This window comes from Siphateles boraxobius, unplaced genomic scaffold (assembly GCF_051911475.1).
Source record: "Siphateles boraxobius isolate OS27281-9 unplaced genomic scaffold, OSU_SipBor_1 49, whole genome shotgun sequence".
In the NCBI taxonomy this organism is placed as follows: domain Eukaryota; kingdom Metazoa; phylum Chordata; class Actinopteri; order Cypriniformes; family Leuciscidae; genus Siphateles; species Siphateles boraxobius.
In genome coordinates, this window is record NW_027509130.1 from 547,544 (window position 1) to 572,323 (window position 24,780).

Here is a 24,780-nt window from a genome sequence, read left to right on the forward strand (position 1 = left end):
CTAACTGATTATTGACTTAATTATAGGTTTCGCTTTAAATTTGCTTAGCAAAAATAAGGCAATATAGGTAACTGATGCTAATTCCTAAATTATATTATTGTTAATTCTAAAACAATGATGCTTTTTTATTCAAATATAGATAGATCTAAGAAGTTATAGATTCCTGCAGAAGTGGAGGAAATTAGTGAAAAGTCTATTAAGAATTTCCCCGCCACAAAAGCCACACTCAAACCAATCAATTAATCTTAACTTGGGTTTTCTGAGTACACAACGCATAGTATGTGATTAGAACAGGTTACTAGATTTTAACAATTAAGTTAAGACATTACTAAAGTTTACTAAAAAGTGTTGACAGTGTATAAAAGAAAAACAGTTGAAAGCAAATAATGTGTTTCTAACAGCAAACACTCAGAATAAAGTGAGATGATCTGCTGATGATCCTGAATGGCTTGTTGAATGAGTGTTGATAGTCTGAGACTCATCAATATTAACAGATCTGCTGAAAACACACTTTATTTCATGACAATAGTTCCTGTTTTCACCTCATTTATTATGCTGATGTCTTCACATCTCCTGTAAATTGACACTTGAAGCTCATTTCATAGGTGTCAACAGACTGAGGGGATAAGTTGCTTACAAATATATACATTTATTTCTTTGTGTTTATACTTTCAACAGTTTTTTCTTACAGTTCTTTACTACTTTTCTAGATATAACAGTTAGAATTAAAAATAAAAATGTGTGACGATAGACAGACAATTAGTATATGGGTCAAATAAAAAAAGTGGTTTACATAGCAAAAAAAAAAAAAAAATCAGGCATATTTAGAACAATAATAATTTGATAACATATTCAAACACTGTATTTAAGGATCATAGTGCAGCCCAAAAATATTAATTGTAATTTTTTTTTTTTTACAATTTGCCACTATCCTTCAAACCATAGGTTTTACCCATTTGTCAGCAAGAAGATTTTAATCATTTAAAATATAATGAAATTTAGTATGATCCTATATATTTTATTAAGTACAGGTCAAAATAAATGTTTTTTTTTTTTAATTTCTCATAAATATTTATGTTACGCTGAATGACGGTGGGACATTATTTCTGTGACGGCAAAAACCACAGAAGCAAAAATGCAAGTGAAGAAACTTTAATGTAACGATCACGGTCAGATGACACAAAACAAGACTGGTAGCGCAGGGACAAGATGGTCAGGGTCCCAAGTGAAGAGTCTTGAAGTGAAGTGAAGTGAAGGTCCAGGTGAAGTGAGGTAATCCACGGCAGTGATAATCCCAGGGAACACGAAACAAGACACGAGTTGACACGCCGACAGGAAAGGAATAACCACACACAACGAAGGACATCCAACAACGATCTGACAATGAGAGTACAAAAACAGTGAGTATATATAGGGAATGGGATGAGCTGCAGCTGGTGGGTGGATAATGATCAGCTGGAGCGCTGATCAGCAGGATCGCTGATCAGCAGAATGGAGTGGTGACGCCCACTCACACACACCCACACAGATAACAACAGAAACACGAGACAAGAAGGAATCAATACATTTATGAACCGTGACAGTACCCCTTCTCCTAGGAACGCCTCCTGGCGTTCCCAGACTCCCTTACCTGTCGATTGTAATCATCAATAAGGGAATGATCCAGGATGTCTCTAGCCGGTACCCAACTTCTCTCCTCCTGACCGTAACCTTCCCAGTCCACCAAGTACTGGAATCCGCGTCCCCTCCGCCTTGAGTCCAGAATACGATTTACCGAATAAGTGGGTTCCCCTTCTACGAGTCGCGGCGGGGGAGGAACCGGGACTGGCGGATTAATCCGAGAATAAAACACGGGCTTGATCTTGGATACATGGAAGGCGGGATGAATCCTCCTGTACACTGGAGGCAATTTGAGGCGGACTGTCACCGGACTAATGATCTTGGTGACAGTAAACGGGCCAATGAATTTGGGAGCAAGTTTGTTAGAAACGGAGCGGAGAGGAATGTTCTTAGTAGAAAGCCACACTTTTTGACCAACGACGTATACGGGAGGCTTTGACCGGTGGCGATCGGCCTTGGCCTTGGTGCGCTCCCCCACCCGGAGTAGAGTCTCACGGGCTCTAGTCCAGGTGCGGTGACACCTCTGGACAAAGGCGTGGGCGGAGGGAACCGCGACCTCGGATTCCAGACTGGGAAAAATAGGTGGCTGGTATCCTAAACTACATTCAAACGGAGACAGGCCCGTAGCTGACACTGGTAACGTATTGTGGGCGTACTCCACCATGGACAGTTGTTGGCTCCAAGAGGAAGGATTCTTGGAGACCAAACATCGTAACACCCTTTCCAGATCTTGGTTGGCTCTCTCGGTTTGACCATTGCTCTGGGGATGAAACCCTGAGGACAGACTAATAGTCGCTCCCAGTGATCTACAAAACTCTTGCCAAAATTTGGACACAAACTGGGGTCCTCTGTCGGAGACCACGTCTGTCGGGAGGCCATGAATACGAAAGACGTGATCTACGACTATCAACGCTGTCTCCTTAGCTGAGGGTAATTTGGGTAAGGGAATAAAGTGAGTCGCCTTCGAGAATCGGTCCACCACGGTTAAAACCACCGTGTTACCCTGAGAGGGTGGGAGGGCGGTGATAAAATCTAGAGCGATATGGGACCAGGGTCTCGGAAGGACAGGCAGCGGTTGAAGGAACCCATCTGGGGGTCGATTGGAAGTCTTACCAGTGGCACAGACAGAGCAAGCCAAAACAAAACTGTGGATGTCATGAGCCATACGTGGCCACCAGAATCGTTGCTTGGCTAAAAAACTAGTACGGTTAACTCCCGGATGGCAAGCCACGTTGGAACAATGAGCCCACTGGATAACGTCAGACCTTAATTCCTCTGGCACAAATAAACGGTTCGGTGGGCAGGCGGGCGGAGGCATTACCCCTTCTAAGGCCTTCTTGACCCTCGATTCGACCTCCCATACGAGTGTGGAGACGAATAGATTCCCCGGTAAAATGCACTCGGGAGTAGACGGGCGTTCCGATCGATCAAAAATGCGCGACAAAGAATCGGGTTTGATGTTTTTGGAACCCGGGCGGTACGAGAGAGTAAAGTCAAAACGTCCGAAAAAAAGTGCCCACCGAGCCTGCCTAGAGTTCAATCTTTTGGCAGTTCTGATATATTCCAAATTCTTATGGTCGGTCCAGACGATAAAGGGTACCCCCGACCCCTCCAACCAGTGACGCCATTCCTCCAACGCTAACTTGACTGCCAACAACTCCCTGTTACCAATATCATAATTGCGTTCGGCAGGGGATAAACGATGGGATAAAAACGCGCATGGATGAACTCTGTCGTCTGTGGGAGAATGCTGAGATATCACCGCTCCTACCCCCACTTCTGACGCGTCGACCTCCACCACGAACTGCCGTGATGGATCAGGGGTAATCAGGATAGGGGCCGAAACAAAGCGGTCCTTCAGTTTGGCAAACGCTGTCTCAGCAGCGTCTGACCACCTGAACGCAGTTCTGGGGGAGGTCAAGGCGATCAGAGGCGAGGCTAGTTGGCTGAAATTACGAATAAAACGCCGGTAAAAATTGGCGAATCCCAGAAACCTCTGTAGGGCCTTACGGGAATCCGGGATTGGCCAATCTACCACAGCCTTAACCTTCTCGGGATCCATGCGAATTCCCTCAGACGACACAATGTATCCTAGAAATGGAACAGACTGTGCATGAAAAACGCATTTCTCCGCCTTGACAAAAAGCCCATTCTCTAGCAGCCTCTGAAGCACTCGCCGGACGTGCTGCACGTGTTCCTGGAGAGAAGATGAAAATATCAATATGTCATCCAGGTAGACATAAATGAACTGATCGACCATATCTCGCAGCACGTCATTGACGAGAGCCTGGAAGACTGCTGGGGAGTTGGACAGCCCGAAAGGCATGACCAAGTATTCAAAGTGCCCCCTAGGGGTGTTAAAAGCAGTCTTCCATTCATCCCCCTCTCTAATGCGGACCAAATGATAAGCATTACGTAGATCCAATTTCGTGAAGATAGACGCTCCCTGCAACCTCTCGAAGGCTGAAGACATCAACGGCAAAGGATAGGTATTCTTTACCGTGATGTTGTTCAACCCTCGGTAATCAATGCAAGGTCGCAGAGATCCGTCCTTCTTCCCCACGAAAAAGAACCCCGCCCCCGCTGGAGAAGAAGAATGACGGATGAACCCAGATGCTAGAGAATCAGAAATATATTTCTCCATAGCCTCCCTCTCCGGGACAGAAAGTGAATATAACTTGCCTTTAGGCGGAGACTTACCTGACAGCAAATCTATAGCACAGTCATAGGGACGATGAGGAGGTAGAGAAGCAGCACGAGACTTACTGAACACTTCCTTCAGGTCTGAGTACTCCGCGGGCACGTTAGATAAATCCACTGCCTCCTCCTGAAACACAGAGACAGCAACAGACAAACAGGCAGACACAAGACAGGACTCATGACATCTACCACTCCATTCTAACACAGATTTCTTTAACCAGTCGATCTTGGGGTTGTGTTCAGTTAACCAAGGGTGTCCGAGAACGATGGGTGCAAGTGGTGAGTTCATGATATAAAAGGAACATGTCTCAGTGTGGTTTCCAGATGTGGTGAGTGTGATGGGTCCGGTGATGAGGGAGATGGTAGGAAGATCTTGACCATTGAGTGCCTGAACTGCTATTCTGCTGGTGAGTGGTAGAAGGGGAATGTTAAATCTTAGAGCAAAACCATGGTCCATGAAGTTACCTTCTGCCCCAGAATCCACCAGTGCCTGACAGTCGTGATTGTTGCCTGACCATCTTAGTCTTACCGGGAGGAGGGTCGATGTAGATGAGGACTTCGCAGCGGAGATCCCACCCGACAGTAGCCTCAACCTTACTGTCGGGCTTGGCCTTTTACGGGACAGTTGTAGGCGAAGTGTCCCGCGGCCCCACAGTAAAGACATAGTCCTTGGGATCTCCGCCTCTCCTTCTCCTCCCGGGAAAGCCGAGCTCGCCCGACCTGCATGGGCTCGTGATCGTAGACGGGGCTGACCGCGTCCCCGCCGCTGGATCGTGGGCTCTCAGCTCCTCCCCTGGCCCGATTCGTGGGTGCTCTCCGTTCCACTCTCGATAAGCGTGCGTCCACACGAAGGGCCAGATCCACGAGTCCGTTGAGAGATGTTGGGAGATCCAGGGCGTAGATCTCCTTTTGAACGCGGTCAGCCAGCCCATGCAGGAACATGTCCCACTGCGCCTCCTCGTTCCAGTGACACTCTGCCGCCAGGGTTCGAAATTCGATGGAGTAATCCGATACTGATCTTTCCTCCTGTCGTAACTCTGCAAGCATCCGAGCCGCCTCTCTCCCGGCAACCGCCCTGTCAAAAACCCTTTTCATCTCGGCGGAGAGTGTCTGGAACGAGGCGCAGCATGGATCTTGGTTCTCCCACACCGCCGTTCCCCAGAGAGCAGCCTTCCCAGTCAGTAATGTGAGCACAAAAGCCACCTTCGAACTCTCCTGGATAAATGTGCGAGGCTGCAGGGCAAAGTGCATAGAGCAACGTGTTAGAAAAGCACGACAGAAACTTGGCTCACCATCGTAGGTCTGTGGGATGGGTAGGCGGGGTTCTGACTGGGAGACTCCCTCAGCTGGAATGAGGGGAACGGCCGGTGCGGGGGGCGCAGTGGGATCTCGTAGCTGTTGTATCTGCTGGGTGAGCTCGGACACCTGCGCCACCAGTACTTGGACAGCGCGTCCCGTCTCATTAAGGTTCCTCTCCTGGGTCTCCATGCGCTGAATGCTGGAGTTAATGAAATCCTCCAACGGGCTCACCTCACTCGCTGCTTCCATTACTGGTCAGATCGTTCTGTGACGGCAAAAACCACAGAAGCAAAAATGCAAGTGAAGAATCTTTAATGTAACGATCACGGTCAGATGACACAAAACAAGACTGGTAGCGCAGGGACAAGATGGTCAGGGTCCCAAGTGAAGAGTCTTGAAGTGAAGTGAAGTGAAGGTCCAGGTGAAGTGAGGTAATCCACGGCAGTGATAATCCCAGGGAACACGAAACAAGACACGAGTTGACACGCCGACAGGAAAGGAATAACCACACACAACGAAGGACATCCAACAACGATCTGACAATGAGAGTACAAAAACAGTGAGTATAAATAGGGAATGGGATGAGCTGCAGCTGGTGGGTGGATAATGATCAGCTGGAGCGCTGATCAGCAGGATCGCTGATCAGCAGAATGGAGTGGTGACGCCCACTCACACACACCCACACAGATAACAACAGAAACACGAGACAAGAAGGAATCAATAAATTTATGAACCGTGACAATTTCACCTATATTTTTACATTTTATTTTCACAAAAGTTTTTAACATTAAAATAGACACTTGCATTTAATGGGTTTTCTATGTATGTAATCACTTTTGTAAATTGAATTTGATGCATATTTGGCATTTGACCCTATAAAAAAAACATACATTAATAATTCATTTTTTTATTTTGGCAGATCAGCTCCTCTGATCAATCTGCAGTTCAGCCAGCGAAGCCCCGCCCACTGCAGTTTACATCAACGAAGCTCCTCCCACAACAGGAACATCATCAGTGAAGTTCCTCCTACAGCACTCACATCATCAGTGAAGCTCCTCCCACTGTGTTTCCCCTATAAATGCTGGAATATTCCCATCAGCTACAAGTGAAGACAAGCATCACAGCATCAGGAAGAGCTGAAATCTGCAAAGACTGAGTTTATTAAAGAGGACAGTGAGAACACGAGTGATCCAGAACCCTGCAGAATGAAACACACTGAAGATCCTGAAGAACAAAGAGGTTGGTGTTTATTCTTCATTCATTCATGATGCTGAAGAACATTCGTGTTAGAAACATTCAAGCACTTCTGCACATTTAGATTAAAGGGATAGTTCACCCAAAAATGAAAATTCTGTCAGTATTTACTCACCCTCATGTTGTTCAACCCCGTAAGACCTTCGTTCATCTTCGGAACACGAATTAACACAATTACATCCAAGTGCTGTTTGCCTCATTATATTTCAGGGCAAAACCACTCTGATTGTAAAGCCTACCGTGATTGGTTGTAGCGAGAACGTGCTACGATTGGTCAGCTCAATGTGGCCGTTTGCTGATTGGCTGGAGTAAACGGTGGTGGAGTCACTTATTTGTGGATTTGTCTGCGCGTCGACGCTAGAAGTGTTTCAAAATCCACAAATGTGTGAGGGGATTTACAAATGCACAGAAAGCGGTTCACAAATAAATGTCAGGCAGAGTTGTGTTTGTAGCATAAAACACATTTGTAAATATATATTTTTATTTGCAAATCTCATTTTATTTATTTGTGAGTTTTATAATTTTTTTGTGAAACTCTTTACATTTATTTGTGGATCTTAATCTATTTATCTGGAATAATGCAACAATTCTACCCCCATAGGGAACTGTCATCGCCAGTGGCCCATGCATATCGACTGTCACTAAAAATCAGTGGTGAAACATGAGGAAACACTATAAATGCATATATTTGAAAATAATACTTATTTGTCCTCCCATCATGCTGCAGAAAGAGCCCAGATGATGTCACTTCCTGGGTGTCACAATTTTCAAAAATGCTCTGGTTTTAAGGAAGGAGGAAAATCATGTCAGAAGTAACAGGGATGAGTGAAACATGTAGGACACAGATAATACTTATAAAAATGTTAATTTAAAACTAGTTAAAGCTGTTGTCAGTCTAGACAGCAAGCACATTTCTGCAATGGTTATGAATTTACGTCACACTTTATTGCATCTTTTTTTTTAAAAACAACTAGAAAAAAAACTTGATAACAGATAAATAGTAACTAGGTAAAAAGAATTCGCTTGAGAAAGCCTATTAAGTTTGAAATAGCTAAGAGTCTTAGTTTATTTTTAAAAGCTAGAAGATTTTCAACGACATACATAAATAATTTATAAAAGTTCATCTAAAAGATTACGGGCTCACTTTTACGTCCTTTCACTTCATATTTCTCTTGTGGAATTTTGATGTTCTAAAAATTATATTGATTATTTTTTCTTTCATTCAGACCTGGTGGAAGTGAAGGAGGAGAGTGAAGAACTGAGTGAAGTGGAGGAGGAACATCATGTTAAACCTGGAGACACACTTTTCAGTCACTCAAAGACTAAAACGACATTTTTAAAGACAAGAAATCTTTCACCTGCACTCAGTGTGGAAAGAGTTTCACATGCAAAGAAAGGCTAAAACATTTCTTAGGGCATCAACCCTGAAGAAGCACCTGCCAGTTCATACGAAGGAGAAGCCACATTCATGTTCTGTGTGTGGAAAGAGTTTTTCACTGCTGCAAACTTTACATGAACATCAGAAAACTCTTACTGGTGTAAGAGAGTACATATGAGTGTGAGAAGACTTTTACTACAGCAAAACGTATAAACACCCCCCGCCCCCAAAAAACAAACAAAATTCTGTTACAACAGTTATATTTTATTATAACACATAAGTGAAAGAGAAAATTATATTTCTCAATTGCACAAATCCTTCATTAGAACATTTGAAAAACACACTTAAGAGAATCCAGTTATTTAACTATTGCAATTACAACAGGAAACACACTTTTTTTCACCACCTCCAACATTGAGCAATGAACAAGACAATGAACACAATTATGCACAAAATATGACAGTATAAGTTATCAGACCTTAAATAAATATACACTATATACATAAAAGTGTACACTATATTTATGTACACTATATACATAAATGTGCCCAAAAATATATACTGTACTATCAGATATATAAAAAATGTAACAAGAGCAGAGATTGACAATAATATAAAATATTAAGAATAATGTACAAATAAAATATAGAATAAATAGCACAAAATAGAGTTGTAGCAAATATAGATTCAGTTGGCTAATTACATGATCCAACGTTAACCCAACTGATGGAAATAAATAAAAACTGAACTTGTAACAGTTTTGTTGCAAAGCACAATATTATGGTGAAATTAGATCTTGTGTTTGTTGAGTTAAAACCTAATTATTGTTGTATAAGCATAACAAGCATCATAGCAAAAAGGCTAACAAACGTAAGAGTTATACCCACCAATTAACATTTCCCCTTCATTCATGACATGAATTCCGTAATCATACAGAGAGAACATAGTTGCATACCTTTATATTTTACTCGTTTCTCCGAGTTTCTCGTTTCTTTTTTTTTTCTACATCGGGCACCTGATGGCTTTGACCTTTTCCTGTCCATCTCTGTGTTTATTTGGCATTCGACAATCAACAGATTTCCCATCCCACCCCAACACTGTCACTCACGAGTCACGACCAGAAGTCAAGACTAAACCACTTCACCTTGGTGCTGACCACATAATCACTTTGTATTACCTATTTTTATTAGCAATTTTATTAGCAATTTCACACAATTCAGAAAAAAAAATTGTGCAGGAACTATAGCCCTGTATTTAAATTATTATGAATGAAATGTGCTGTAGCAAATCAGCTCAATACAATATTAATAATCAATAATAACTGGTTATTATAACTGAATATTTGGATCAGTTAATATAATTAACTTAATGTAGTAAAAATTATTTTTTACTTAAACCCACCTGTTTGTCCCGTGGAGACTCAGCGTTAATTGTTTATTAATTCAAAAAAATATTAATTTCCGGGGAAGGGAAATGCTTTTTTTACTGATAAGAGCATGTCACAATCTAGACCGTAAGGTAAACTTCGTATGCAAGCAGAGAATCAGAACCAAATACATATTGTGCACAAGTTTTATTAAGTTGTAGAAAATTGACGTTTGTTGGTTCCGTGAGTGTCAAATGTTGAAGTTGCAATCGTTTTCTTCTCCGTTGGATGAAGAAGGTTTGATGAACTTGCGTGGTTAGTTCGACTCTGTTGGGAGAGTGAAGAAATTACAGGCTGTGGTCACAGCAGTGGGGGGTCCATGCAGACATCAACCCGAATAAACAGCAGTGGAGGCCAGAGGAAGAGAGGACTATGAGAGCCAATGGTAGGAGTTGCGATGGACTTCTTCTGCGTTGAATGAAGATGTTGTGCAAAACTGCTGAGGTTGTCCTGTATTCTGTTGTGGTTGAGAGAGTCCTCTCTCTCCTGAATGAGCACATGGCTGGTTGTGAGTCAAGGCTTGCTGTCCTGGGGCCTGCTGAGGCCACGCAGGACAGTACAACACCGTGGACGTACTGAGAAGTCAAGATAGCAAATGTTGGGTGTAGATCCAATATAAAGCCTGAGAAAGGTCCCACCTCTTAGGGTTGGCTCGGCCAATAAGAAAGGTGGAAGTTCCAGGCCGGAGAATTTGGTTTATAGCTTCTTGTTCCAAGGGTGCTCATTTGCATGTGCCCGCTGGAGGGGTGGTAGCCGATGAAGAAACTATGAAAGATTCTGGTAATACTAATATGTTGTTGTTATCGACATATCATGTACACAGTCATTTCGATCTTCTAAGTACCAAGTTATAGAGATCAAATATTGTATAGGTGAGGTTACATTGACCGTTGGTTCTTATCAAAATAATCCACAGAATCAAAAAGAAAAATTAATAGAATTAAAAGACACTACACAAAACAGTAAATCATTCACACAATTTTTTTCTGGGGAGCAGGTTCATTTATAGATCTGTTCGTCTATGATTAATGCAGCAAAGTTTGTTTTAGTGTCTGTAGGTTCTAATGGCAGGGGCCCTGACCACATTCTTAACAGCAATACAACAAACTTATCTGATCGTGGTCAAGGTTACTAAGACCTTCTTGCCCTCACTGGGGGATGGGACCACAGATCCCAGAGTGAGTTTTAAAGATTGTTTGGTACATATACCAAATAATTCTGTCTGTTTTGTCTCAGTCGTTACAGTGCGTTACTTGAAGAAAGTTGAGGTGTGACTGACTTTAGCCCACTAATTCCATTAGAGTATTGCTCTAGCTTCTGTCTACGGATCAGGGGCGGTTTCTTCATTGGGGCGATTGGGCGACGCACCACCAAAGTGTGTAAGGGACTTTTTCAATCACAATCTCATTCACCACAGAGTTACGCTAGCCGTCACTGTGCCTCTGGATATAGTCCAATCAGCGTCATGTCACGTTCTGTGGAGTACCGCCTCTTTTTGGGCGATTTCACTCTGGATGAGTGTTCCCATAGACTTACATTCAAAGATGTTTTTTTTTCGAACTGCAGGCACTGCAATGCATTCTCTATGGGTTCCGGGAGGGCTCGCACTAACATGCTTACGTCATCATACGTATCCTTAACTTGTGCAGCGATTGGTGGGAACAAACATACACTATTAAAATCTTTAAGATTAAGTGACAAATAATATTTGAAAACAATTTTGAATTTGAACAACAAGAAAAAAATGAAACACTACTTTAATATCTTTATCAAATGTGATTTAAAAAATAAAAATAAAAAAGAGAACGAGAGCGAGACTGTTGGGTATCAGATAGGCTATCCGTATATACAGCAGAAATAGTGGCAATCATCATAGCATTACAGTGGGTTGAAGAGGTCAGACCGGATAGGGTGATTGTATGCACAGATTCCTTAGCAGCTATCAAAAGTATCCAGTCAATGACATCTGTCAGAGAAGCCTTTTGATTGAAATGTTTCACAGCTTATTAAGGTTACATCGTGGAGGGATTCTTTGGAAAAAAGTATGAGAAAGTTGAGATTTAATTAATTTGATGCGTTCTGAATAAGAAGCCGACTGAATAGAGGAATACATTCTACTTGTTCACCGACGCCATTTTTTGATCACACACGCCTGTAGTTGAGGTGCAGCTGTGTGAGAGCAAAAGAAAAATCGATCCCAAAGGTAAATAATTAGTTAATCAATTCTGTGAAAAAAAGATATTTGTACTGTGTGTTACTGGTTATGTGATTACTTCAGTTTGAGTGGTTATAGTGAAACGCATGGTTATTATTTGTTCATTTCAGAGTTCACCGTCACCATTGTTGGCCACGTGTCTGTATAAGTAAGAAAGCTATTGATTCAGAGGTAAACGAATGTGATTATAGTTCATGATGAAATGGTAATTGTAACTGTGTATTAGATGTTATTCTGGATCTTTGAGGTGGAACTTATTTTGAAATGTACTTAATGAATGTTCTGGTCTGTGATCAGGCCAAGTTTTTTTTCTCCTTGCTATTTCCGTTTTCTTTTCTTTTCTTTCCCCTTGATTTCATGGAGACATGATGACTGCACAACTTTCTGTGACATCCTCGACACAGCTCACTTGTGGCTGAACGAAATGGCTGAATCGTGGTCAGTGGACGAGAAGTGCAGACGTTCCTCTTGTTGGTTGCCGAGGAGCGGATAAACTATAACGATCAGACATAATCCCATCCACTTTGAAGCGGTACTAACTGCAGTGGAAAAGCAACCGAGCTAAAGCGAACCGAGCCGTGCCGCGCCGAGCCGAGTCGTACCACGCAGTGGAAAAGCGAAGCGAACCGAACCGTGCCGCGCCGAACCGTACCGAGTCGTACCACGCAGTGGAAAAGCGAAGCGAACCGTGCCGCGCCGAGCCGAACCGTACCATGCAGTGGAAAAGCGAAGCGAACCGTGCCGCGCCGAGTCGTACCACGCAGTGGAAAAGCGAAGCGAACCGAACCGTGCCGCGGCGAGCCGAACCGTACCGAGTCGTACCATGCAGTGGAAAAGCGCCATTACTGGCATTTTTGGGCTTGCCTAAAGTGAAGCTGAAAGTATTGGCCTTTATCTCCTTATTGGCTTGTATGGCTATCTTACTCAAGTGGAAATATCCTGCTCCTCCTTCCCACTCACATTGGATTAGGGACATTATGTCCTGTATGAATTTAGAGAAAATACGTTACACCACCCAGGGATCTGAGAATAAATTTTACAAAATATGGCCCCCCTTCTTGACATTTTTTGAGAAACCAACTACAACAATATCAGAGTAGCTACCCCCTTCCCCTCTTTTATTTTAATTTATTCCATTTTATTTATTTATGTTTTTGGTCTCTTTATTGAAATTTAAAAAATAAAAAAAATGTAAGGTGTGTATTATAATTTAGACTCCCACCCAATTACAAACAGACCTGCATTAAGAATTCCTACAAGATATGATTTAAATCACGGTATGTTCTGGTTAAAAAAAAGGGAAAAATATGTATATTCAATCGTACAGTAATAGTTTTTGCAAAGTTGTCATTCAATAAAAAACGATAAACACCTTTGAACGATAAACAGGTGTAATAATGCGGTACATGGATTCTACTGTGTATTACACCAGTATTTTCCTAGTTACTTGACACGGGTAAATTGCAATCGAGGATTGTTTCTTAAATCTAATATTCCACTTTAATCGAGGAATCGTAACAACCCTAGTCTGCTATCAGACCAGCTCTTCTCTTCCATGGAGATGAAAAACCCATCTAAAGCACACAGATTTTAGAACAGAAACACACACAAACTTCTTAAAACAGCTAGGATACAGAAAACTGTGAAAAATTCACTACTGACACTGAAATGGATTCTTATTAACCTTGTTTAAAAGCTTTATTTTCTAGTTGATCAAAGATGCAACATTGCGATCTAAATCCAGAGTCAGTTCAGTGTAATTGCCGCGTATGCAGCTTCTGTTTCTCAGCACATAAAGATCAACTACATACTGTGATCTCAGTCTGTGTTGATGTGGTTTCTCCACTATATGGATCTTCATGTGTGTCTTCAGGCGAATTTTAAAAGAGAAACTCTTTCCACACTGACTACGTTTACATGCAGCCAATATCCAGGCTATGGTCGGGTTAAGGTCACTATTTGGGTTTCTGAAACATTAGGAATAACCCGTTTACATGCGTGAGCAGAGAGAGTTACTCGTGTATAGATGGAAGTGCAAAATCCCGATGTAAACGGCGACGCACGGTTAGCGTCTGGACGTACGGACAACCTTAAGACGCAATATGCGTCATTTCCGATTCTTCTTCCTGTATCCAAAGACGACAACAACAGCAGCACGCGGATAATGAATAGTTCGGGGCAGATAGCGATCGCCTTTGTTTGCGCTTTGGTGCTGGTACTGACCTCGCTCCAAAAGTATGCTGTGCTGCGTCTCGCCATGTTTACTTCCGGTATACTGCAAGCAGGTTTTTGTATGCGCCGAGAAGTTCCTCTACTCAAAAGACCAAGATTCTTTGCGAATAGAACATGCGCAGAACACAAATCATTATGGGGATATGCTTGATATGATATGATTATTGCTAATATCCCGGTTTTGAATGGGTTATTGGCTGCATGTAAACGTAGTCACTGATCACACGTGTGCGGCTTCTCTCTGCTGTGGATCCTCTCATGTCTTTTCAGAGATGATGAATCACTGAATCTCTTGTCACAGTGTGAACACTTGTAAGGTTTTTCTCCGGTGTGGATCTTCTCATGAGTTTTCAGATGTCCTGAACGACTGAATCTCTTGTCACAGTGTGAACACTTGTAAGGTTTTTCTCCAGTGTGAATCCTTTGGTGCAGTTTTAAACCGTTCAATGAAATAAAAGTCTTCTCACACTCAATACACATATAATATCTTACACCAGTGTGTATTTTCTGATGTGTTCGTAAAGATTGCTGCAGTGAAAAACTCTTTCCACACACAGAACATGAATGTGGCTTCTCCTTCGTATGAACGGTCAGGTGCTTCTTCAGGACCGATGACCAAAGAAATGTTTTTCCACACTGATCACATGTGAACGGCCTCTCTCCAGTGTGAACTCTCATGTGCATCTTAAGACTTACTTTGTATGGGAAACTCTTTTCACACGTATCACAAGCGAATGGCTTTTCTCCAGTATGAACTCTCATGTGAGTCTCAAGATTATGTTTGTTTGTGAAACTCATCCCACATTGATCACATGTAAACTGCTTCTCTCCAGTGTGGAGCTTCATGTGTCCTTTAAGGTGTGATGATTGCGTGAAACTCCTCCCACACTGATCACATGTGAACGTCTTCTCTCCGGTGTGGATCCTCATGTGTCCTTTAAGGTGAACTGATTGTGTGAAACTCCTCCCACATTGATCACATGTGAACGGCTTTTCTCCAGTGTGAACTCTCCTATGCGCATCAAGATGATGTTTGTATGTGAAACTCTTTCCGCATTGATCACATTTGAACGTCTTCTGTCCAGTGTGAATCTTCATGTGTTGTTTAAGGGAGGATGATTGCTTGAAACTCTTTCCACATTGATCACATGTGAACGGCTTCTCTCCGGTGTGGATCCTCATGTGTCCTTTAAGGTGAACTGATTGTGTGAAACTCCTCCCACATTGATCACATGTGAACGGCTTTTCTCCAGTGTGAACTCTCCTATGCGCATCAAGATGATGTTTGTATGTGAAACTCTTTCCGCATTGATCACATTTGAACGGCTTCTCTCCGGTGTGAATCTTCATGTGTTGTTTAAGGGAGGATGATTGCTTGAAACTCTTTCCACATTGATCACATGTGAACGGCTTCTCTCCAGTGTGAACTCTCATGTGAAGCTCATGATTACATTTTTTTGTGAAACTCTTCCCACACTGAGTGCAGGTGAAAGATTTTTTTGCTCTTCTTTTCTTTAAAAATGTCTTTTTAGTCTTTGAGTGACTCAAAGGTTTTTCTCCAGGTTTGACATGATGTTCCTCCTTCACTTCACTCAGTTCTTCACTCTCCTCACTCTCTTCCATCAGGTCTGAAATGAAAGTAAAAAGTTTGATTGCACTTTCACCAAATCAAAAAATTAAAAAAGAGAAATATGAAGTGAACAGTTATAAAAGTTAGCCTTGATGTAATAACTTTTTACATTTTGTATTTTTACCTTTTTATAAATTAATTATACGTCCCTGAAATTTTTAATGAATGAGGTACACTGATCTTCCAATTATTATTTTTAAAACATTATAGGCACACATCATATCTTACTGTAGTGAAAACTATTAAATAAATGTGATCAATGACACGATAATCTAACGTGATATTATCATTAAAATATACAATACTGCCACATTTTGATAAAAACTTTTATATTGATATTTAGTTTATGTTACTAAACTTTAATTTATGTCACACTAGACTTCTCCTTCCACTGAGTTCCCACTGTAAAAAATTGCTGTAAAATTTACAGAAACTTACTGCCAATTTTGATTTCAGACTGTGTGCATACAGTCAGACTGTGTTGTGTAATGTATTAATAGACTATACAAGCAGACAGTCTACTAATACTCTAATGACAGTTAGTTGACATGTAGTTGCAAAGTTACTTATTGTTAAAAGAATGTCTTAAGTTGACTATCGAAATAAAGTGTTGCTAGTTTTTTTTACAGTGTACGTATGTGAATGTGGGACATCAGAAACACAAGCTCAAGCCAATTTAGATGCGAGAAAGAACTGAATTTTGCAGTAAAGTGCAGTATGATTGTATATTTTTACATTTTGGAATCATTATTATTGCTTATACTGTAAATGTTTGTAAGAAAAAGACAAATACAGAGCGTGAGGGCAAAAGGACTAGCTAGCATCTTAGCTTAGCACACCAACAAAACATGACAATTTATACGATTAAAACCACGTTTTGCTCCATACTCACTTTTATAAAATAAGTTGAAAGTTTTAAATAACTTTCTGTGATCTGATGTGGAACAAAAAATAAGGCTATATAAGAAAATATGTAGATTAGCATTGCATCATAAATATACTCTATTGTTATAAAATAGCCAACAAGGCTTGAAAAACACCGATAAAACATATAAATCGTCACAATCGTGTGTTTATTGCCTTAATGCTTCTCTCTCTGCATGTTATTCAGCTGCAGCGATCGCTATATGATTTATGATTCTATGAGTCTCACTCTTGGACTTTCTGCGCGAGAGCGCCCTCTGGCTTCCAGTATGAATGAAACAAACATTACATGAGAATCTTTCGTGGTCCACAATGCTCACATCTCCTCATTTTGGGTAAAAATGTTTTATAAATATTACTCCTCTCTATAGAAACTTGACGTAAACATAGGATAATATATCAATACTTCTAACTAAAAACGATGAGGGACATTGTTTAGTCAAGCACTTTCATGATGACCATGCATGAGTTTTATTCTCAATGGATGCAGAGTCTCGTAATTCATATTAAAGGTATGGAGTCATGGACTCACTTGATTTAACATTTACATAACTGATTAGGCATCAGATTTAAACATTACTGGGACTATAAGATTTCAGAATAAAATAGTGGTCAAATACTGAATCTTGAGTCTTAGAACTTTTTAATGATGTAGTTTGTCAAGGTAATTACAATTTTACATCAAAACTAACAGTAACTTTGAACTAACGTAAAAAAAAGATTTCAGTGTGTGCCGGCATACAATTTAATGTCAGCTGATGTTGACAAACAATATGAACATTTCATAAACCTCCCTTTGCTGACCATTTGTTGAAAAATAAAAACAAGAAAAATGTGTAACAATTTCATAGTGTAACTGCATATCTAAATGTGATAAAGTGCTTGAACCTTTCTAACACGAATGTTCTTCAGCATCATGAATGAATGAAGAATAAACACCAACCTCTTTGTTCTTCAGGATCTTCAGTGTGTTTCATTCTGCAGGTTCTGGATCACTCGTGTTCTCACTGTCCTCTTTAATAAACTCAGTCTTTACAGATTTCAGCTCTTCCTAATGCTCTGATGCTCGTCGTCTGCTTGTGTAGCTGATGGGAATATTCCAGTATTTATTGGGGAATTACAGTAGGAGGATCTTCACTGACCACTTTACTGATGTGGGAGGAGCTTCACTGACCATGTGATGGCTGTGGGAGGAGCTGATCTGCCAAAATACTAAAAATATATGTTACATAGTGTTTCTTTTTGTAATTAATGACACTTATAAGCATTTATGTCTCTCTTTTATGTCACACACTATTCCTATTTCACTTTACTTGAAGAAAATGTGGAAACTGATTGCACATATTTTTTTAAGTCTCCATATCTTAAAATGGCAGATTAAAACAATGTTGAGAATAATAGTATTTAAGATGTTTGCAGAACACATTATAACAGTGTTAGTTAAATGGAATTACTCAAGTAATCTTACTATTAAATCTTAAGTAAGCTTAGTAAATATTATAGAGTGTGTTAACTAGAATTGACATTAAACTAACTGATTATTGACTTAATTATAGGTTTTCGCTTTAAATTTGCTTAGCAAAAATAAGGCAATATAGGTAACTGATGCTAATTCCTAAATTATATTATTGTTAATTCTAACACAATGATGCTTTTTTATTCAAATATAGATAGATCTAAGAAGTTATAGATTCCTGCAGAAGTGGAGGAAATTAGTGAAAAGTCTATTAAGAATTTCCCCGCCACAAAAGCCACACTCAAACCAATCAATTAATCTTAACTTGGGTTTTCTGAGTACACAAAGCATAGTATGTGATTAGAACAGGTTACTAGATTTTAACAATTAAGTTAAGACATTACTAAAGTTTACTAAAAAGTGTTGACAGTGTATAAAAGAAAAACAGTTGAAAGCAAATAATGTGTTTCTAACAGCAAACACTCAGAATAAAGTGAGATGATCTGCTGATGATCCTGAATGTCTTGTTGAATGAGTGTTGATAGTCTGAGGATCATCAATATTAACAGATCTGCTGAAAACACTCTTTATTTCATGTCAATAGTTCCTGTTTTCACCTCATTTATTATGCTGATGTCTTCAGATCTCCTGTAAATTGTCACTTAAAGCTCATTTCATAGGTGTCAGCAGACTGAGGGGATAAGTTGCTTACAAATATATACATTTATTTCTTTGTGTTTATACTTTCAACAGTTTTTTCTTACAGTTCTTTACTACTTTTCTAGATATAACAGTTAGAATTAAAAATAAAAATGTGTGACGATAGACAGACAATTAGTATATGGGTCAAATAAAAAAAGTGGTTTACATAGCAAAAAAAAAAAAAAAAAAATCAGGCATATTTAGAACAATAATAATTTGATAACATATTCAAACACTGTATTTAAGGATCATAGTGCAGCCCAAAAATATTAATTGTAATTTTTTTTTTTTTACAATTTGCCACTATCCTTCAAACCATAGGTTTTACCCATTTGTCAGCAAGAAGATTTTAATCATTTAAAATATAATGAAATTTAGTATGATCCTATATATTTTATTAAGTACAGGTCAAAATAAATGTTTTTTTTTTTTAATTTCTCATAAATATTTATGTTACGCTGAATGACGGTGGGACATTATTTCACCTATATTTTTACATTTTATTTTCACAAAAGTTTTTAACATTAAAATAGACACTTGCATTTAATGGGTTTTCTATGTATGTAATCACTTTTGTAAATTGAATTTGATGCATATTTGGCATTTGACCCTATAAAAAAAACATACATTAATAATTCATTTTTTTATTTTGGCAGATCAGCTCCTCTGATCAATCTGCAGTTCAGCCAGCGAAGCCCCGCCCACTGCAGTTTACATCAACGAAGCTCCTCCCACAACAGGGACATCATCAGTGAAGCTCCTCCTACAGCACTCACATCATCAGTGAAGCTCCTCCCACTGTGTTTCCCCTATAAATGCTGGAATATTCCCATCAGCTACAAGTGAAGACAAGCAGCAATGCATCAGGAAGAGCTGAAATCTGCAAAGAGTGAGTTTATTAAAGAGGACAGTGAGAACACGAGTGATCCAGAACCTGCAGAATGAAACACACTGAAGATCCTGAAGAACAAAGAGATTGGTGTTTATTCTTCATTCATTCATGATGCTGAAGAACATTCGTGTTAGAAACATTCAATCACTTCTGCACATTTAGATTAAAGGGATAGTTCACCCAAAAATGAAAATTCTGTCAGTATTTACTCACCCTCATAACACAATTACATCCAAGTGCTGTTTGTCTCATTATAATTCAGGGCAAAACCACTCTGATTGTAAAGCCGTACGTGATTGGTTGTAGCGAGAATGTGCTACGATTGGTCAGCTCAATGTGGCCGTTAGCTGATTGGCTTGAGTAAACGGTGGGTGGAGTCCACTTATTTGTGGATTTGTCTGCGCGTCGACGCTAGAAGTGTTTCACAATCCACAAATGTGTGAGGGGATTTACAAATGCACAGAAAGCGGTTCACAAATAAATGTCAGGCAGAGTTGTGTTTGTGGCATAAAACACATTTGTAAATATATTTTTTTATTTGCAAATCTCATTTTATTTATTTGTGAGTTTTATAATTTTTTTGTGAAACTCTTTACATTTATTTGTGGATCTTAATCTATTTATTTGTGAATTTGATATATTTTTGTGAATCTCTTTACATTTATTTGTGGATCTTAATCTATTTATCTGGAATAATGCAACAATTCTCACCCCATAGGGAACTGTCATCGCCAGTGGCCCATGCATATCGACTGTCACTAAAAATCAGTGGTAAAACGTGAGGAAACACTATAAATGCATATATTTGAAAATAATAATTATTTGTCCTCCCATCATGCTGCAGAAAGAGCCCAGATGATGTCACTTCCTGGGTGTCACAATTTACAAAAATGCTCTGGTTTTAAGGAAGGAGGAAAATCATGTCAGAAGTAACAGGGATGAGTGAAACATGTAGGACACAGATAATACTTATAAAAATGTTAATTTAAAACTAGTTAAAGCTGTTGTCAGTCTAGACAGCAAGCACATTTCTGCAATGGTTATGAATTTACGTCACACTTTATTGCATCTTTTTTTTTAAAAACAACTAGAAAAAAAACTTGATAACAGATAAATAGTAACTAGGTAAAAAGAATTCGCTTGAGAAAGCCTATTAAGTTTGAAATAGCTAAGAGTCTTAGTTTATTTTTAAAAGCTAGAAGATTTTCAACGACATACATAAATAATTTATAAAAGTTCATCTAAAAGATTACGGGCTCACTTTTACGTCCTTTCACTTCATATTTCTCTTGTGGAATTTTGATGTTCTAAAAATTATATTGATTATTTTTTCTTTCATTTCAGACCTGGTGGAAGTGAAGGAGGAGAGTGAAGAACTGAGTGAAGTGGAGGAGGAGAGTGAAGAACTGAGTGAAGTGGAGGAGGAACATCATGTTAAACCTGGAGACACACTTTTCAGTCACTCAAAGACTAAAACGACATTTTTAAAGACAAGAAATCTTTCACCTGCACTCAGTGTGGAAAGAGTTTCACATGCAAAGAAAGGCTAAAACATTTCTTAGGGCATCAACCCTGAAGAAGCACCTGACAGTTCATACGAAGGAGAAGCCACATTCATGTTCTGTGTGTGGAAAGAGTTTTTCACTGCTGCAATCTTTACATGAACATCAGAAAACTCTTACTGGTGTAAGAGAGTACATATGAGTGTGAGAAGACTTTTACTACAGCAAAACGTATAAACACCCCCCGCCCCCAAAAAACAAACAAAATTCTGTTACAACAGTTATATTTTATTATAACACATAAGTGAAAGAGAAAATTATATTTCTCAATTGCACAAATCCTTCATTAGAACATTTGAAAAACACACTTAAGAGAATCCAGTTATTTAACTATTGCAATTACAACAGGAAACACACTTTTTTTCACCACCTCCAACATTGCCAAAAGACAATGAACACAATCATGCACAAAATATGACAGTATAAGTTTTCAGACCTTAAATAAATATACACTATATACATAAAAGTGTACACTATATTTATGTACACTATATACATAAATGTGCCCAAAAATATATACTGTACTATCAGATATATAAAAAATGTAACAAGAGCAGAGATTGACAATAATATAAAATATTAAGAATAATGTACAAATAAAATATAGAATAAATAGCACAAAATAGAGTTGTAGCAAATATAGATTCAGTTGGCTAATTACAGGATCCAACGTTAACCCAACTGATGGAAATAAATAAAAACTGAACTTGTAACAGTTTTGTTGCAAAGCACAATATTATGGTGAAATTAGATCTTTTGTTTGTTGAGTTAAAACCTAATTATTGTTGTATAAGCATAACAAGCATCATAGCAAAAAGGCTAACAAACGTAAGAGTTATACCCACCAATTAACATTTGCCCTTCATTCATGACATGAATTCCGTAATCATACAGAGAGAACATAGTTGCATACCTTTATATTTTACTCGTTTCTCATTTCTTTTTTTTTTTCTACATCGGGCACCTGATGGCTTTGACCTTTTCCTGTCCATCTCTGTGTTTATTTGGCATTCGACAATCAACAGATTTCCCATCCCACCCCAACACTGTCACTCACGAGTCACGACCAGAAGTCAAGACTAAACCACTTCACCTTGGTGGTGACCACATAATCACTTTGTATTACCTATTTTTATTAGCAATTTTATTAGCAATTTCACACAATTCAGAAAAAAAAATTGTGCAGGAACTATAGCCCTGTATTTAAATTATTATGAATGAAATGTGCTGTAGCAAATCAGCTCAATAAAATATTAATAATCAATAATAACTGGTTATTATAACTGAATATTTGGATCAGTTAATATAATTAACTTAATGTAGTAAAAATTATTTTTTACTTAAACCCACCTGTTTGTCCCGTGGAGACTCAGCGTTAATTGTTTATTAATTCAAAAAAATATTAATTTCCAGGGAAGGGAAATGCTTTTTTTACTGATAAGAGCATGTCACAATCTAGACCGTAAGGTAAACTTCGTATGCAAGCAGAGAATCAGAACCAAATACATATTGTGCACAAGTTTTATTAAGTTGTAGAAAATTGACGTTTGTTGGTTCTGTGAGTGTCGAATGTTGAAGTTGCAATCGTTTTCTTCTCCGTTGGATGAAGAAGGTTTGATGAACTTGCGTGGTTAGTTCGACTCTGTTGGGAGAGTGAAGGCCTAACAGGCTGTGGTCACAGCAGTGGGGGGTCCATGCAGACATCAACCCGAATAAACAGCAGTGGAGGCCAGAGGAAGAGAGGACTATGAGAGCCAATGGTAGGAGTTGCGATGGACTTCTTCTGCGTTGAATGAAGATGTTGTGCAGAACTGCTGAGGTTGTCCTGGATTCTGTTGTGGTTGAGAGAGTCCTCTCTTCTCCTGCATGAGCACATGGCTGATTGTGAGTCAAGGCTTGCTGTCCTGGGGCCTGCTGAGGCCACGCAGGACAGTACAACACCGTGGACGTACTGAGAAGTCAAGAGAGCAAATGTTGGGTGTAGATCCAATATAAAGCCTGAGAAAGGTCCCACCTCTAAGGGTTGGCTCGGCCAATAAGAAAGGTGGAAGTTCCAGGCCGGAGAATTTGGTTTATAGCTTTTTGTTTCAAGGGTACTCATTTGCATGTGCCCGCTGGAGGGGTGGTAGCCGATGAAGAAACTATGAAAGATTCTGTTAATACTACTATGTTGTTGTTATCGACATATCATGTACACAGTCATTTCGATCTTCTAAGTACCAAGTTATAGAGATCAAATATTGTATAGGTGAGGTTACATTGACCGTTGGTTCTTATCAAAATAATCCACAGAATCAAAAAGAAAAATTAATAGAATTAAAAGACACTACACAAAACAGTAAAACATTCACACTATTTTTTTGGGGGGAGCAGGTTCATTTATAGATCTGTTCGCATCATGATTAATGCAGCAAAGTTTGCTTTAGTGTCGGTAGGTTCTAATGGCAGGGGCCCTGACCACATTCTTAACAGCAATACAACAAACTTATCTGATCGTGGTCAAGGTTACTAAGACCTTCTTGCCCTCACTGGGGGATGGGACCACAGATCCCAGAGTGAGTTTTAAAGATTGTTTGGTACATATACCAAATAATTCTGTCTGTTTTGTCTCAGTCGTTACAGTGCGTTACTTGAAGAAAGTTGAGGTGTGACTGACTTTAGCCCACTAATTCCATTAGAGTATTGCTCTAGCTTCTGTGTACGGATCAGGGGCGGTTTCTTCATTGGGGCAATTGGGCGACGCACCACTAAAGTGTGAAAGGGACTTTTTCAATCACAATCTCATTCACCACAGAGTTACGCTAGCCGTCACTGTGCCTCTGGATATAGTCCAATCAGCGTCATGTCACGTTCTGTGGAGTACCGCCTCTTTTTGGGCGATTTCACTCTGGCTGAGTGTTCCCATAGACTTACATTCAAAGATGTTTTTTTTTTTTCGAACTGCAGGCACTGCAATGCATTCTCTATGGGTTCCGGGAGGGCTCGCACTAACGTGCTTACGTCATCATACGTATCCTTAACTTGTGCAGCGATTGGTGGGAACAAACATACACTATTAAAATCTTTAAGATTAAGTGACAAATAATATTTGAAAACAATTTTGAATTTGAACAACAAGAAAAAAATGAAACACTACTTTAATATCTTTATCAAATGTGATTTAAAAAATAAAAATAAAAAAGAGAACGAGAGCGAGACTGTTGGGTATCAGATAGGCTATCCGTATATACAGCAGAAATAGTGGCAATCATCATAGCATTACAGTGGGTTGAAGAGGTCAGACCGGATAGGGTGATTGTATGCAGAGATTCCTTAGCAGCTATCAAAAGTATCCAGTCAATGACATCTGTCAGAGAAGCCTTTTGATTGAAATGTTTCACAGCTTATTAAGGTTACATCGTGGAGGGATTCTTTTGAAAAAAGTATGCGAAAGTTGAGATTTAATTAATTTGATGCGTTCTGAATAAGAAGCCGACTGAATAGAGGAATA

General features: G+C 39.5%; 2 protein-coding genes across 3 annotated transcripts in view; both read right to left on the reverse strand.

Annotated features, from left to right (window-relative positions):
• Positions 1-24,780, reverse strand: part of LOC143711116 (uncharacterized) — a 174,156-nt gene that overhangs the window by 82,731 nt on the left and 66,645 nt on the right. The gene's annotated exons all lie outside the window — the stretch shown is intronic.
• LOC143711039 (uncharacterized) lies at positions 14,338-17,736 on the reverse strand. The gene is made up of 2 exons (XM_077202326.1): positions 17,622-17,736; positions 14,338-15,752 (listed from the first exon to the last, which is right to left on the reverse strand). The coding sequence occupies exons 1-2, from the start codon at positions 17,653-17,655 to the stop codon at positions 14,338-14,340; spliced, it is 1,449 nt and encodes a 482-aa protein (XP_077058441.1). The 5' UTR covers positions 17,656-17,736.